Raw genomic sequence first — 12121 nt, 5'->3', positions numbered from 1 at the left:
TTCGAATTTACTTGGAGCAAAGTTTGTTCATACATACTAGTACAATTCAAATGTACTGACGTCCCTTTTGCCGGGGGCGCTACATTCGTGTTATGATTGTAGGTGGATCGGTAGCAGGTACTCCAGTCCACCGATAGTAGCTCCCCTTCGTCATCCATCAGCTTTTGGTGAGCCCCTTTCCTCTCGGGGCCCTACATGGTTCAGGCCACATTGTTTCCGGAGTTTTAGTTGATTTTGTGTAAGGTATAGCCGGAGCCTTGTTACCGGTAAATACTGTATTATCCTCTTGTACTATTAGAGGCTCCGTAGACAGTAGATGTGGGTTAGAAACTTGTGTAGATCCGTGTTTTCATACGTTGGTAACGAGTTGGTGATTTCATTACTATTATGTAAGTACGTATGTGTTTTGTAAATAAAAAAAAGTGTTCTTAATTAATTATTTGGCAAATCCTTGGAATAATTGAGTAAGGAAAACGTGGGGTAACATGTGGGTTAGGGAAGGCATCCAGGTTCGCTTGGCTGGGGCTACCCTGTCGGGCGCCGGTCATGTCCCTCGAATTTGGGGCGTGACAAACTTGGTATCATAGCCTAAGGTTTTAAGGAGTCCTAGGATGTCTCGGAGCCGTGTCTAGTAGAGCCCTACTTATCGGTGTGAAGTCGACCACATCTATAAGTGGGGGGCTGCATGGACATTTAGGAAATTTCCCACTTCCTTGTTATTCTGTATCGTGCGGTGAAGTGAAATGTGAAAGTATCTATATCTAACTCGTGCGTTGTTCCGAACTTTTTCAGTAATGGCACCTAAGAAGAGAGCTGGACTCGACCTTGGGGTCAATGCCACCCCGAGTGAGGCTATGAATCATGTACCTGATGCCGTGGGTGAGAGTGACTCCCCAGCCTTGAACCTACCTGGCCCGTCTGTCCCAGACCAACATGTTTCTGATCCTGCAGCGGCAGAGGGTGCCACCATCCCTCCCGCCGATATTCCTGAATCTGGAACCATTCCAGCTCCTGGTCCCGAGGTTTCTGATGTGGACCTTAGGGGAGCCATCCGCATGTCGACCCAGTTAGTAGCTGCTCAGGCCCAGAGATCTCAGGATGCCCCTACATCCTCTAGCGGACAAGGAGATTCTACCAGCTCCAGAGTTAACCAGTTTTTGCGTTTAGCCCCTCCAGAGTTCTCAGGCACAGACCCAGAGGCCGATCCGCAAGAATTTCTTGATGAAATGTATAAGACCCTCCGAGTGATGAAAGCTTCAGAGACAGAGGGAGTTGAATTGGCATCATACAAGTTGAGGGGAGCAGCGTATTCATGGTTCGAGATGTGGGAGGACTCCCGTGGGGAGGGAGGACCTCCGGCCAGATGGGATGAGTTTGTAGATGCGTTCATGGGCCAGTTCTTGCCTGCTGAGACAATAGCAGCCCGTGCCACGGAGTTTGAGACCCTCAAGCAGGGCAGTATGAGTGTTTGGGAGTACCACATGGAGTTCGTGAGATTGTCCAAGTATGCCCCACAGTTAGTGTCGACCATGGCAGCTAGAGTTCGGCGATTTGTTCAGGGCCTTAGTCCCTTGGTAGTAAATGAGGCTGCTACAGCGGCCTTACACTCGGATATGAACTATGGAAAGATAGTGGGATTCGCTCAGGCCACAGAGGCTAGGAAGTTGAAGATTCGGACGGAAAGGGAGAATAGCAACAGGGCCCGATCAGCAGGTCACTCAGGGAGATCAGCTCAGGGGAGAGGGTCGTCAGGGCCGTCTCAGTCATATGCTCAGTCCTCAACGAGCGCACCATCATCTCTGCACAGTTATCAGCAGAACAGCCGCATGAGACCAGGCTCAGTCAGTAGGAGACCCCATCAGTCTGGTCGTGCAGGAGGGAGACCACAGCAGCAGGGGAGGGCTCCATGACCCAAGTGTGGGAGATTTCATACAGAGACTTGCTACTTGGATATCCCGGTGTGTTTCAGATGCGGGGTGAGAGGTCATATTCAGCGAGACTGTCGTGCCCCCAGTCAGGGCATGGGTAGGGGATCTGCTCAGTCGTCCGGTTCTTCAGTCGCCACATCATCTGGGCGTCCTCCAGCCCCAGCAGGACGTGGTACAGTTAGGGGTGGAGCTCGTGGTAGAGGTGGACCCAGCCGGTTCTATGCTTTGAGTGGTCGTCAGAATGCAGAGGCTTCTCCAGATGTGATTACAGGTATCTTGTCTGTTCAGGCCATTGATTGTTATGCTCTTATTGATCCGGGGTCCTCTTTGTCTTATGTCACCCCATTCATTGCTTCAAGCTTTGGGATAGAACCCGAACAGCTTCATGAGCCGTTCTCTGTATCGACTCCGGTTGGTGATTCTATTACAGCCGCGCGGGTTTATAGGAATTGTGTTGTCACGGTATGTGGTCGCGTTACCACGGCCAATCTTATCGAGCTTGGAATGGTGGATTTTGATGTGATTATGGGGATGGACTGGCTTTATACGTGCTTTGCTAAACTTGACTGCCGAACGAGAGTCATGAGACTCGAGTTCCCTAATGAGCCGGTTATCGAGTGGAAAGGGAATGATGTGGTGCCGAAGGGTAGGTCTATTTCCTACCTTAAGGCTTCAAAGATGATTAAGAAGGGATGTATCTATCATTTGGTCCGGGTGGCGGACACCACTTCAGAAGCGTCTACCCCGAGTCCGTGCCAGTCGTGAATGAGTTTCTCGAAGTGTTTCCGGACGAGCTTCCAGGGATTCCGCCTGATAGGGAGATTGATTTCGGGATTGATATATTGCCAGATATGCAGGCAATATCTATTCCACTATACAGAATGGCTCCAGCGGAGTTGAGGGAGTTAAAGGAGCAGCTGAAGGATTTATTAGAAAAGGGGTTCATACGGCCGAGTGTGTAGCCGTGGGGTGCTCCGGTTCTCTTTGTCAGGAAGAAGGATGGGTCGCTCCGGATGTGTATTGATTATCAGCAGCTCAACAAAGTCACCATCAAGAATAAATATCCTCTGACTCGAATAGATGATTTGTTCGACCAATTGCAAGGTGCAAGGTTCTTCTCCAAAATTGATCTACGGTCCGGGTATCACCAATTGAAGATTAGGGAGCAGGATATTCCCAAGACCGCTTTCAGAACTCGCTATGGTCACTTTGAATTCTTGGTCATGTCTTTTGGGCTAACCAACGCCCCGGCAGCCTTTATGGATCTTATGAATCGTGTCTTCAAGCCATTTCTAGACTCCTTCGTGATTGTTTTTATTGACGACATCCTTGTTTATTCGCGGAGCCGGGAGGATCATGCCGGTCACCTCAGGGCAGTTCTGCAGACTCTTCATCAGCACCAGTTGTATGCTAAATTTTCAAAATGTGAGTTTTGGTTGGAGTCCGTTGCCTTTTTGGGTCATGTTGTTTCTAGTGAAGGGATTCAGGTAGACCCCCAGAAGATTGCAGCAGTAAAAGATTGGCCTAGACCCACGACCCCGACGGAGATTCGTAGCTTCTTGGGTTTAGCAGGGTATTATCGGAGGTTTGTGGAGGGATTCTCTGCCCTCGCCTCCCCATTGACTAAGTTGACGCAGAAAGCAGTTAAGTTCCAATGGTCCGACGCTTGTGAGAAAAGTTTTCAGGAACTGAAGTCAAGGTTGACCTCGGCACCAATATTGACCTTGCCGGAAGGCACGAAAGGATTTGTGGTTTATTGCGATGCCTCCAGGGTTGGTTTGGGGTGTGTGTTGATGCAACATGGGAAAGTTATAGCGTATGCTTCGAGGCAGCTCAAGAATCATGAGAAGAATTATCCGACACATGATTTGGAGCTTGCGGCAGTTGTGTTCGCTTTGAAAATATGGCGGCATTATCTTTATGGGGTCCATGTGGATGTGTTCTCAGACCAGAAGAGTCTCCAATATTTGTTCAAGCAGAAGGAATTGAATCTAAGGCAGCGACGGTGGTTAGAATTACTCAAGGATTATGATATGAAACATTTTTGTACCATCCAGGGAAGGCGAACGTGGTGGCCGACGCTCTCAGTCGGAAATCTATGGGTAGTTTGGCTCATTTGGGAGTGGATCAAAGGCCCTTGGCAAGGGAGGTTTATCAATTGGCCAGTCTAGGGGTTTGTATTTTGACATCAGACGAGGGGAATGTTATGGTACATAATGGAGCAGAATCGTCACTCGTAGCGGAAGTCAAGGAAAAGCAGTTTATCGATCCGGCATTGGCTCAAATGAAGGAAGCAGTTTTGAGTAACAAGACTTCGACATTTTTACTCGGCGACGAGGATGGTGTATTGCGGTGTCAAGGTAGGCTGTGTGTTCCGGATGTGGATAAGCTTCGGGAGAGGGTAATGGCGGAGGCTCATAATTCCAGGTATTCCGTGCATCCAGGTTCTACGAAAATGTATCATGACCTTAAGGAGATTTATTGGTGGAACTGTATGAAGAGGGGTGTGGCAGACTTTGTATCTACGTGTCTGAATTGTCAGCAAGTGAAGGCTGAGCATCAGCGGCCCGGTGGGCTAACTCAGCTTATGGAAATACCAATGTGGAAATGGGAGATGATCAACATGGATTTCGTGGTAGGATTATCTCGCACTCAGTGCAAGTTCGACTCGATTTGGGTAATAGTGGGTCGACTCACCAGATCAGCTCACTTCTTGCCAGTCAAGTCCACCGATACTGCAGAACAATACGCTAAGTTGTATATCAAGGAGATAGTAAGGCTTCATGGCACTCCGCTTTCTATTATCTCGGATCGAGGGGCCCAGTTCACAGCTAAATTTTGGAAGAATATTCAGCAAGGTTTGGGTACTCAGGTGAATCTCAGCACAGCTTTCCATCCACAGACTGATGGTCAAGCGGAGCGGACTATTCAGACGCTTGAAGATATGTTGCGGGCATGTGTCTTGGATTTCAAAGGTAATTGGGATGATCACTTGCCACTTATAGAATTTGCTTACAATAACAGCTTTCATGCTAGCATTCGAATGGCCCCATTTGAGGCATTGTACGGAAGGAGGTGCAGGTCTCCGATCGGATGGTTTGAAGTGGGTGAAGCAGAATTAATAGGACCGGATCTTGTGCACCAGGCTGTGGAGAAAGTTAAAGTCATTCGGGAAAGGATGAAAACTGCTCAGAGTCACAAGAAATCCTATGCGGACGTTCGTCGAAGAGAATTGGAATTTCAAGTTGATGATTGGGTGTTCTTGAGGGTATCTCCTATGAAGGGAGTCATGCGATTCGGGAAGAAAGGTAAGTTGAATCCTAGGTACATCGGGCATGTGGCCTATAGGTTGGAATTTCCTCCTGAGATGTCATTAGTGCACCCGGTGTTCCATGTATCTATGTTGAAGAAAGTAGTTGGAGATCCGTCCACTATCGTGCCAGTCGAGACTATCGAGGTTAATGAAGAGCTGTCATATGAAGAAGTTCCGGTTGCCATTCTTGATAGACAAGTCCGTAAGTTGAGAAATAAGGAAGTTGCCTCAGTTAAGGTGTTGTGGCGAAGTCAACAAGTTGAGGAAGCTACATGGGAAGCGGAGAAGGAAATGAAAGAGAAATATCCCCATCTGTTTGATCAAGTCTAGAAGAAATTATGTGACCTTTCTATTTCTAAAACAACTACCATTGTGTCCAAGTTGATTCCTTCCTAAATGCTAGTGAAGTCCCTCTAGTTGTGCAAGACCTATAGGTGTAGGGATTGTTTCAAGTCATGTGAACATTTCTTTGGTAAATGAAAGCCTTATAAAGACTCTTGTGTTAAGTAATCAAGTAATGGTTGTATAAGTTGGTAATGAATTACTTGTATGCTTGTAATGTGTTGAAATGGTTAAATTATGTGAAACTCATTGAAATAACTGATTCATAAGCGAAACATATCAAGTGATCAAATGTCTGCAATTGTTAAGGTAGGAAATTATATGACAGTTGTAGGAATGGTTGTAATTCTGTTATGGTGTTTGGAATTTGTGTTTCGGGGGCCCTCTGTCAAGTGTTCTTAATTAATTAATTAATTATTTGGCAAATCCTTGGAATAATTGAGTAAGGAAAACGTGGGGTAACATGTGGGTTAGGGAAGGCATCCAGGTTCGCTTGGCTGGGGCTACCCCGGTCGGGCGCCGGTCATGTCCCTCGAATTTGGGGCGTGACAATGTAGACCCCGGATCAAATAAAATTGAAGCATCTCTACTGCAAACTGAAACTGTATATGTGATAACGACATCAGATGCCTTAGTCTCAGGCCTGGCTGGAAAAGCATGACATCAAGGCTGGGCCCCACCACTCTAAACTACATCCCTGAGACGGCCTCCTGCTGGCTGGCCTCCACCCCTAGCGGCCTAACCTCCGCCTCTAATACCTCGACCTCCACCTCTAGCTGCCTGACCCCTACCTCTAGCTGGCTGGGCGGGCGGTGGAATACCTGGTGCCGAAACCATGGCACGAGAACCCTGATGCTGAGAACTGCTCGATGCTCGAGGGCAAAATCTAGCAATATGCCTCGGATCGCCACAAGTATAACAAGACCTCGACTGTTGATACTGCTGACCCTGAAACTGACCCTGACGGCTGAGTAACCACCCTGAAAACTCTGGAGCGGAGGTGCACTGATAGGAGCTGGTGATGCACTGTAAGGTAGCTGATCAGAATACTGCATATGAGGGCCACGTCCACCTGGAGCACCGTGAGAAGCCTGAAGTGCTGAATGAAACGACCTGGGAGGATGGCCTCTACCAAAAGAATCCCTGCCTCCAGACGAGGCACCAGTAAACCTATCAGAATGACGAGGCCTCTTGTCAGACCCCTGACCAATCCCCTTAGCTAAAACCATCTCAACTCGCTTGGCCACATTGGCTGCATCCTGAAAAGAAATTTCGCTCCCTATCTCCTTAGCCATCTGCAATCTAATAGGTTGAGCGAGTTCCTCAATAAACCTCCTCACCCTCTCTCTTTCTCGGTTGGGATTATAAGAAGAACATGACGAGCCAAATCAACAAACCTAGTCTCGTACTGAGTGACAGTCATAGAATCCTGCTGAAGATGCTTGAACCGCCTGCGGTAGTCCTCTCTCTGAGTAACAGGAAGGAACTTCTTGAGAAACAGCTGAGAGAACTGGTCCCAAGTCAAGGCAGGCGACCCAGCTGGTCTACTCAACACAAAATCATTCCACCATCTCTTGGCGGACCCTATCATCTGGAATACAGCAAAGTCGACCCCATTGGTCTCTACTATCCCATGTTTCGCAGCACCTCATGGCAGCGGTCAGGATAATCCTGGGGATCCTCAGAAGCTGCCCCACTGTAATGAACCGGGAAAAGCTTGGTGAACTTATCTAACCTCAACAAAGCCTCAGAAGACATAGATGATCCACCAGCGGCTTGAGCCGCAACAACTGGCTGAGCTACTCCCACTGGCTGAGCTGCTGGAGTCTGGAACTGAGGAGCCATCTGCTCCGGAGTGTGGGTAGCGGGAGTCTGAGCTCCTCCCCCAGCCTGAGAGACGGTTGGTGCTACAGGGAATGTGCCAGTCTGAGCTACGCTCTCCATAAGGCCCACTAGGCGGACCAAAGCATCCTGAAGTACCGGGGTAGCGATGAACCCCTCTGGAACCTGAGCTGGCCCTACTGGAACGGTCGGGGCCAGAACCTCATCATCAAACTCCACCTGAGGATCCGCTGCTGGTCCTGCTGCTCAAGCTCTAGGCTGAGCCCTGCCCCTGCCTCGGCCTCTAGCACGGCCTCGTCTTCTTCCCCTCGTATGAGCTGCCACTTGGGGCTCGGGCTACTGATCGGCTGATGAAGCGGTACGTGTTCTCGCCATCTGCGAAAGAACAGAGTAGAAGTTCAATTAGCATTGAGAAATCGAATCGCACGACAGAGAAGAACAGAAGTGAAGTTATTTCTAAACTCTATAGCCTCTGGGGGATAAGCACCGACGTCTCCGTACCGATCCCTCAGACTCTACCAAGCTTGTCCGTGAATTGTGAGACCTAGGCAACCTAGTGCTCTGATACCAACTTATCACGACCTGGATTTCCCACCGTCGGGATCTTGATGTCGCCTAACTCTTAAATGTTAGGCAAGCCAACAGATACAGTCCTAACACGTTAATCATTAACCAAAACAGTAATTAGCAATAATTTAAACTAAGCAAATATGAAGTACGGAAATTTTATAACAATTTAAACACTAATACTTAACTACCCAAAAGATCTGGTGTCATAATTCACGAACTTCTAAGAATTTTCTACAAACACTGGTTTAAAAGAAATACATTTGTTCTCGAAATGAAAAGAGATAGGAAATCTAAGATAGAGGGAAGGGGACTCCAGGGTCTGCGAAAGGGAAGGGGACTCCAGGGTCTGCGAACGCCGGCAGATCTACCTTAGGTCTCCTGTGGACTGAAGGCAGCAACCCAAACTCTGATCAGTGCGGTCCAGTACTGGGATCTGCACAGAACGTGCAGAGTGCAGTATCAGTACAACCGACCCCATGTACTGGTAAGTGCCGAGCCTAACCTCGGCAAAGTAGTGACGAGGCAAGGACACGAAAAATAATATGAACCTGTGCAGTTAAATCGTATACGAAGAAATAATAATAACGGAAATTTAACAAATAATAACGAGAAGGGGGAGCATGCTGAGGGGAATATCAAATTCTGAAAATAATACGGTACAGAAACTTAGTAAATGTCATACTTGAACCAACGGAAATATTAACATAACAAACATGTGCACGGCATCACCCTTCGTGCTTTTACTCTCGTCCTCACCATAAGAAACAACAGAAACGGCACGACATCACCCTTCGTGCATTAACTCTCTCATAACATGGCACGACATCACCCTTCGTGCATTATCAATATCAGAATACGGCACAACATCACCCTTCGTGCATTAACACTCACTCGCAAAATATTGCACGGCATCACCCTTCGTGTTTTACACTCTTCCTCACCTAAACAACAGAAACAATAACAACTCGGCAAGGGAATCATAAATAAATAATCTCGTTTCATCATTTAACTTCACAATATAAATCTCAACTTGAGTTAATACTCAACCAATATCCAAAACAAGGAAAAACATAATAAGACTTATTTAACATGAAGATTTAACCAAGTTAAAGCATGGATAGTACGTATAAAGGTTTACAACAGTCACAAGTATAAGGTTCACTTGCATTCTATGACCCGAAACCAACGTATAGATGCTCGTCACCTCACCTATACTTCGTAATCAACAACTAAACAAGTAGCAAATAAGGCAACAACACCTAATCCCTCAAGCTAAGGTTAGCCACAACACTTACCTCGATTCCACGACCAAACTCAAGACTCAAATACCGTTTTTCCTTTAGATTCCACCTCCAATCCGCTCGTATCCAATCATAATTAACTTAATAATATCAATTATCGCTAAATAAATTATTTCCAATGTGTAATCACAAGTTTCCAATCGACCCCGGGCCTGCTTGGTCAAAACTCGAAGTTCGGACCAAGACCCATTTACCCAATCACTCACGAGCCCAAATATGTAATTAGTTTCAGAATCCGACCCCAAACCGAGGTCTAAATTCCCAAATTTGCAAAATTCCCAATTTTTCCCAAAATCCATAATTCTACCATGAAAGAACAAGATTTAGGGCTAGAAATCTAATGGGTGTCGATGGAAATTGAAGGAAAAGAGTTGAAGAACACAAACTTACGAATTGGTGTTGAAATCCCTCTTCAAAATCGCTCCTAGGTCGAGTTTTTATGAAAGAGTTATGAGTTTTTGAAAGAATCCCGATTCTGGTTCTGTTTTTAAAACACTGGACATGCCTTCTTCACGTTTCGCGAAGGGCCTGTCGCGTTAGCGAAGCATTGCGGCCAGAAGGGCCTTCGCGTTCGCAAAGAGTTGCTCTCGTTCGCGATGGTCTTTCCCCCCTGACCATCGCGTTCGTGGGCCTTGGACCGCGTTTGCGAAGAACAACTTAGAGATTCCCCAGCCCACCTCCTTTTTAGCCTACGCGTTCGCGATATGCCGGTCGCGTTCGCGAAGAGCAGCCCCCCAGTGCTCCGCGTTCGCAAAGAACAATTCCCTCCCCAGTCCAGGTTGCACTTCGCGTTCACGAGAGTTACTTCACGAGCGCGAAGCACAAGGTACCAACATACCAGAAGCAGCAACACATTAGATTTTTCTAAGTCCAAAACATCCCGAAGCCTATCCGAAACTCACCGAACCCTCGGGGCTCCAAACCAAACATGCACACATGTCTAAAAAATATTATACGGACTTGCTTATGCGATCAAATCGCTAAAAGAACACCTAAAACTATGGATTTAGCATCAAAATCAATGAAATTCTCAAGAACACTTAAAGTTTCTATTTTCTCAACCGAGTGTCCAAATCACGTCATATAAAATCCGTTCCTCACCAAATTTCACATACATGACTTAAATACCATATTAAACCTGTACCGGACTCCGGAACCAAAATACAAGCCCGATACTAACAAGATCAAATATTATTCAATTTCTTATAATCATTATATTTTCTATTTACTAATTTTCTTCAAAAACTCATTTCTCGGGTTAGGGACCTCGGAATTCAATTCCGGGCATACGCCCATGTCCCGTAATTTACTACGGATCCTCCGGGACCGTCAAAATACGGGTCCGGGTCCGTTTACTAAAAATGTTGACCGAAGTCAACTTAAATCAATTTTAAAGGCAAAACTTAATATTTTCTCAAATTTTCACATAAAGGCTTTCCGGAAACGCGCCCAGATTACGCATGCAAATTGAGGAGAAAATGAGGTTTTGAAGGCCTCGGAACCCCGAATTGGGTTCTAAAATACGAGATGACCTTTTGGGTCATCACATACGATACAATATGAAACAATACATAACAACTATCCAAACAAGCTGTAAATAATTTAATACCATAACTCTACATGCTATGCTATTTTGTAAAACAAATGTTAAAATAACTACTATAATAAGATAAACCTTTACATCAAACGAATATTATCGGGGAAAATGATTCAAGAAAATAGAGGATTAATTAAAAAATAATTAAAAAACAATTAAAAAAGGAAAATGAAAGACCGCCCTTTCGTTTCCCAAGAACTAGTGTCCTTTTATACTCTAGATTGCTGTGGTTTGCTTTTCCTTTGCTGTTAAGAAGGCAAGTGAGTTAACTTGAGTTGCTAAGAAAATAGAGAAAGACAAAAAGAAAGTTTGATCATTCCTTTGAGTATCTCTTCTTTGATATATAGTGGTTTGTACTGGAATGCATATTCTTGAGATTGATTTCTCTTTTCCTTTATTGCTTTTCTCTTTTGTTTTTCCCTTCAATTCATGAACTTCTCTTTTGTATTTTGTGGTCATTGTATATTATTTATCTCATCTACGGGTCACGAGTTCGAACCGTAAAAATAACTACTAATCAGGTGTAAGCACCTTGCTTGAAGCGGTGTCACGTGACATCTTTTCGTCGAAATTTTTCCTAATCTTTATTTATAAATAATAAATAAATTAAAATATTAGATATAAATATAAACAATAACACCTCTTCCCATTACAATAATTTATTCATTTGTTCACTTCCTTCAATATTGATGCCGTTTACGAAAATTTCTATATACGCTATTGTACTAATGCTTGTATTAGGAAAGATTGTCTATGTCACACCTTTTAGTTGCGGCCCTTCCCTGATCCTACGTGGATGCGAGATGCTCTGGCCTGTTCTCTTTTCTGTGTATGGTTTGCATGTAGCAGTTTTGACAGTAATATTGATGTGGGGTTTTGTTTTCAGGTTTGTTTGAGAAGATTTGAGTGATTCCTTATTAGGATGGGAGGGAGTTCTTCTATGGAGAAGAAGAAGAGAGAATGGCCTAAAGATGATTTCATTGATTTGATATTCAAATGGTCTATTAAAGATATTCTTAATGAGACTCTATATGAAAATCAGGTACTGTACTTTTTCATTAATGCTTTACCATCTTTCTTTTTGTTTACTTATTTTAATTTGGTATATAAGATGAGTACTACAGAAGAGTTTATCTCTTTAATTGAAGAATAAAATGCTTGTAATAATTCTTTTTTATAGAGTTTAAGTTTTATACACAATCAATATAAACAAATTTTATTCTATAAT

The 12121-nt window shown here is 45.0% G+C and overlaps 1 protein-coding gene across 1 annotated transcript in view; it reads left to right on the top strand.

Moving 5' to 3' along the window:
- The first annotated feature begins 794 nt into the window (after positions 1-794).
- Positions 795-12121, top strand: part of LOC109212082 — a 21833-nt gene continuing 10506 nt past the window's right edge. Inside the window, exons 1-3 of the mRNA XM_019375694.1 lie at positions 795-846; positions 928-1066; positions 11815-11935. Of these exons, the coding sequence (XP_019231239.1) occupies positions 795-846; positions 928-1066; positions 11815-11935 (312 nt within the window). The remainder of the gene's footprint in view (positions 847-927; positions 1067-11814; positions 11936-12121) is intronic.

The sequence above is a fragment of the Nicotiana attenuata genome, unplaced genomic scaffold (genome assembly GCF_001879085.1).
Source record: "Nicotiana attenuata strain UT unplaced genomic scaffold, NIATTr2, whole genome shotgun sequence".
Taxonomy (NCBI): Eukaryota; Viridiplantae; Streptophyta; class Magnoliopsida; order Solanales; family Solanaceae; genus Nicotiana; species Nicotiana attenuata.
Note: the sequence above shows the minus strand (reverse complement) of the source record. Positions and strands in the feature narration are given on the sequence as shown.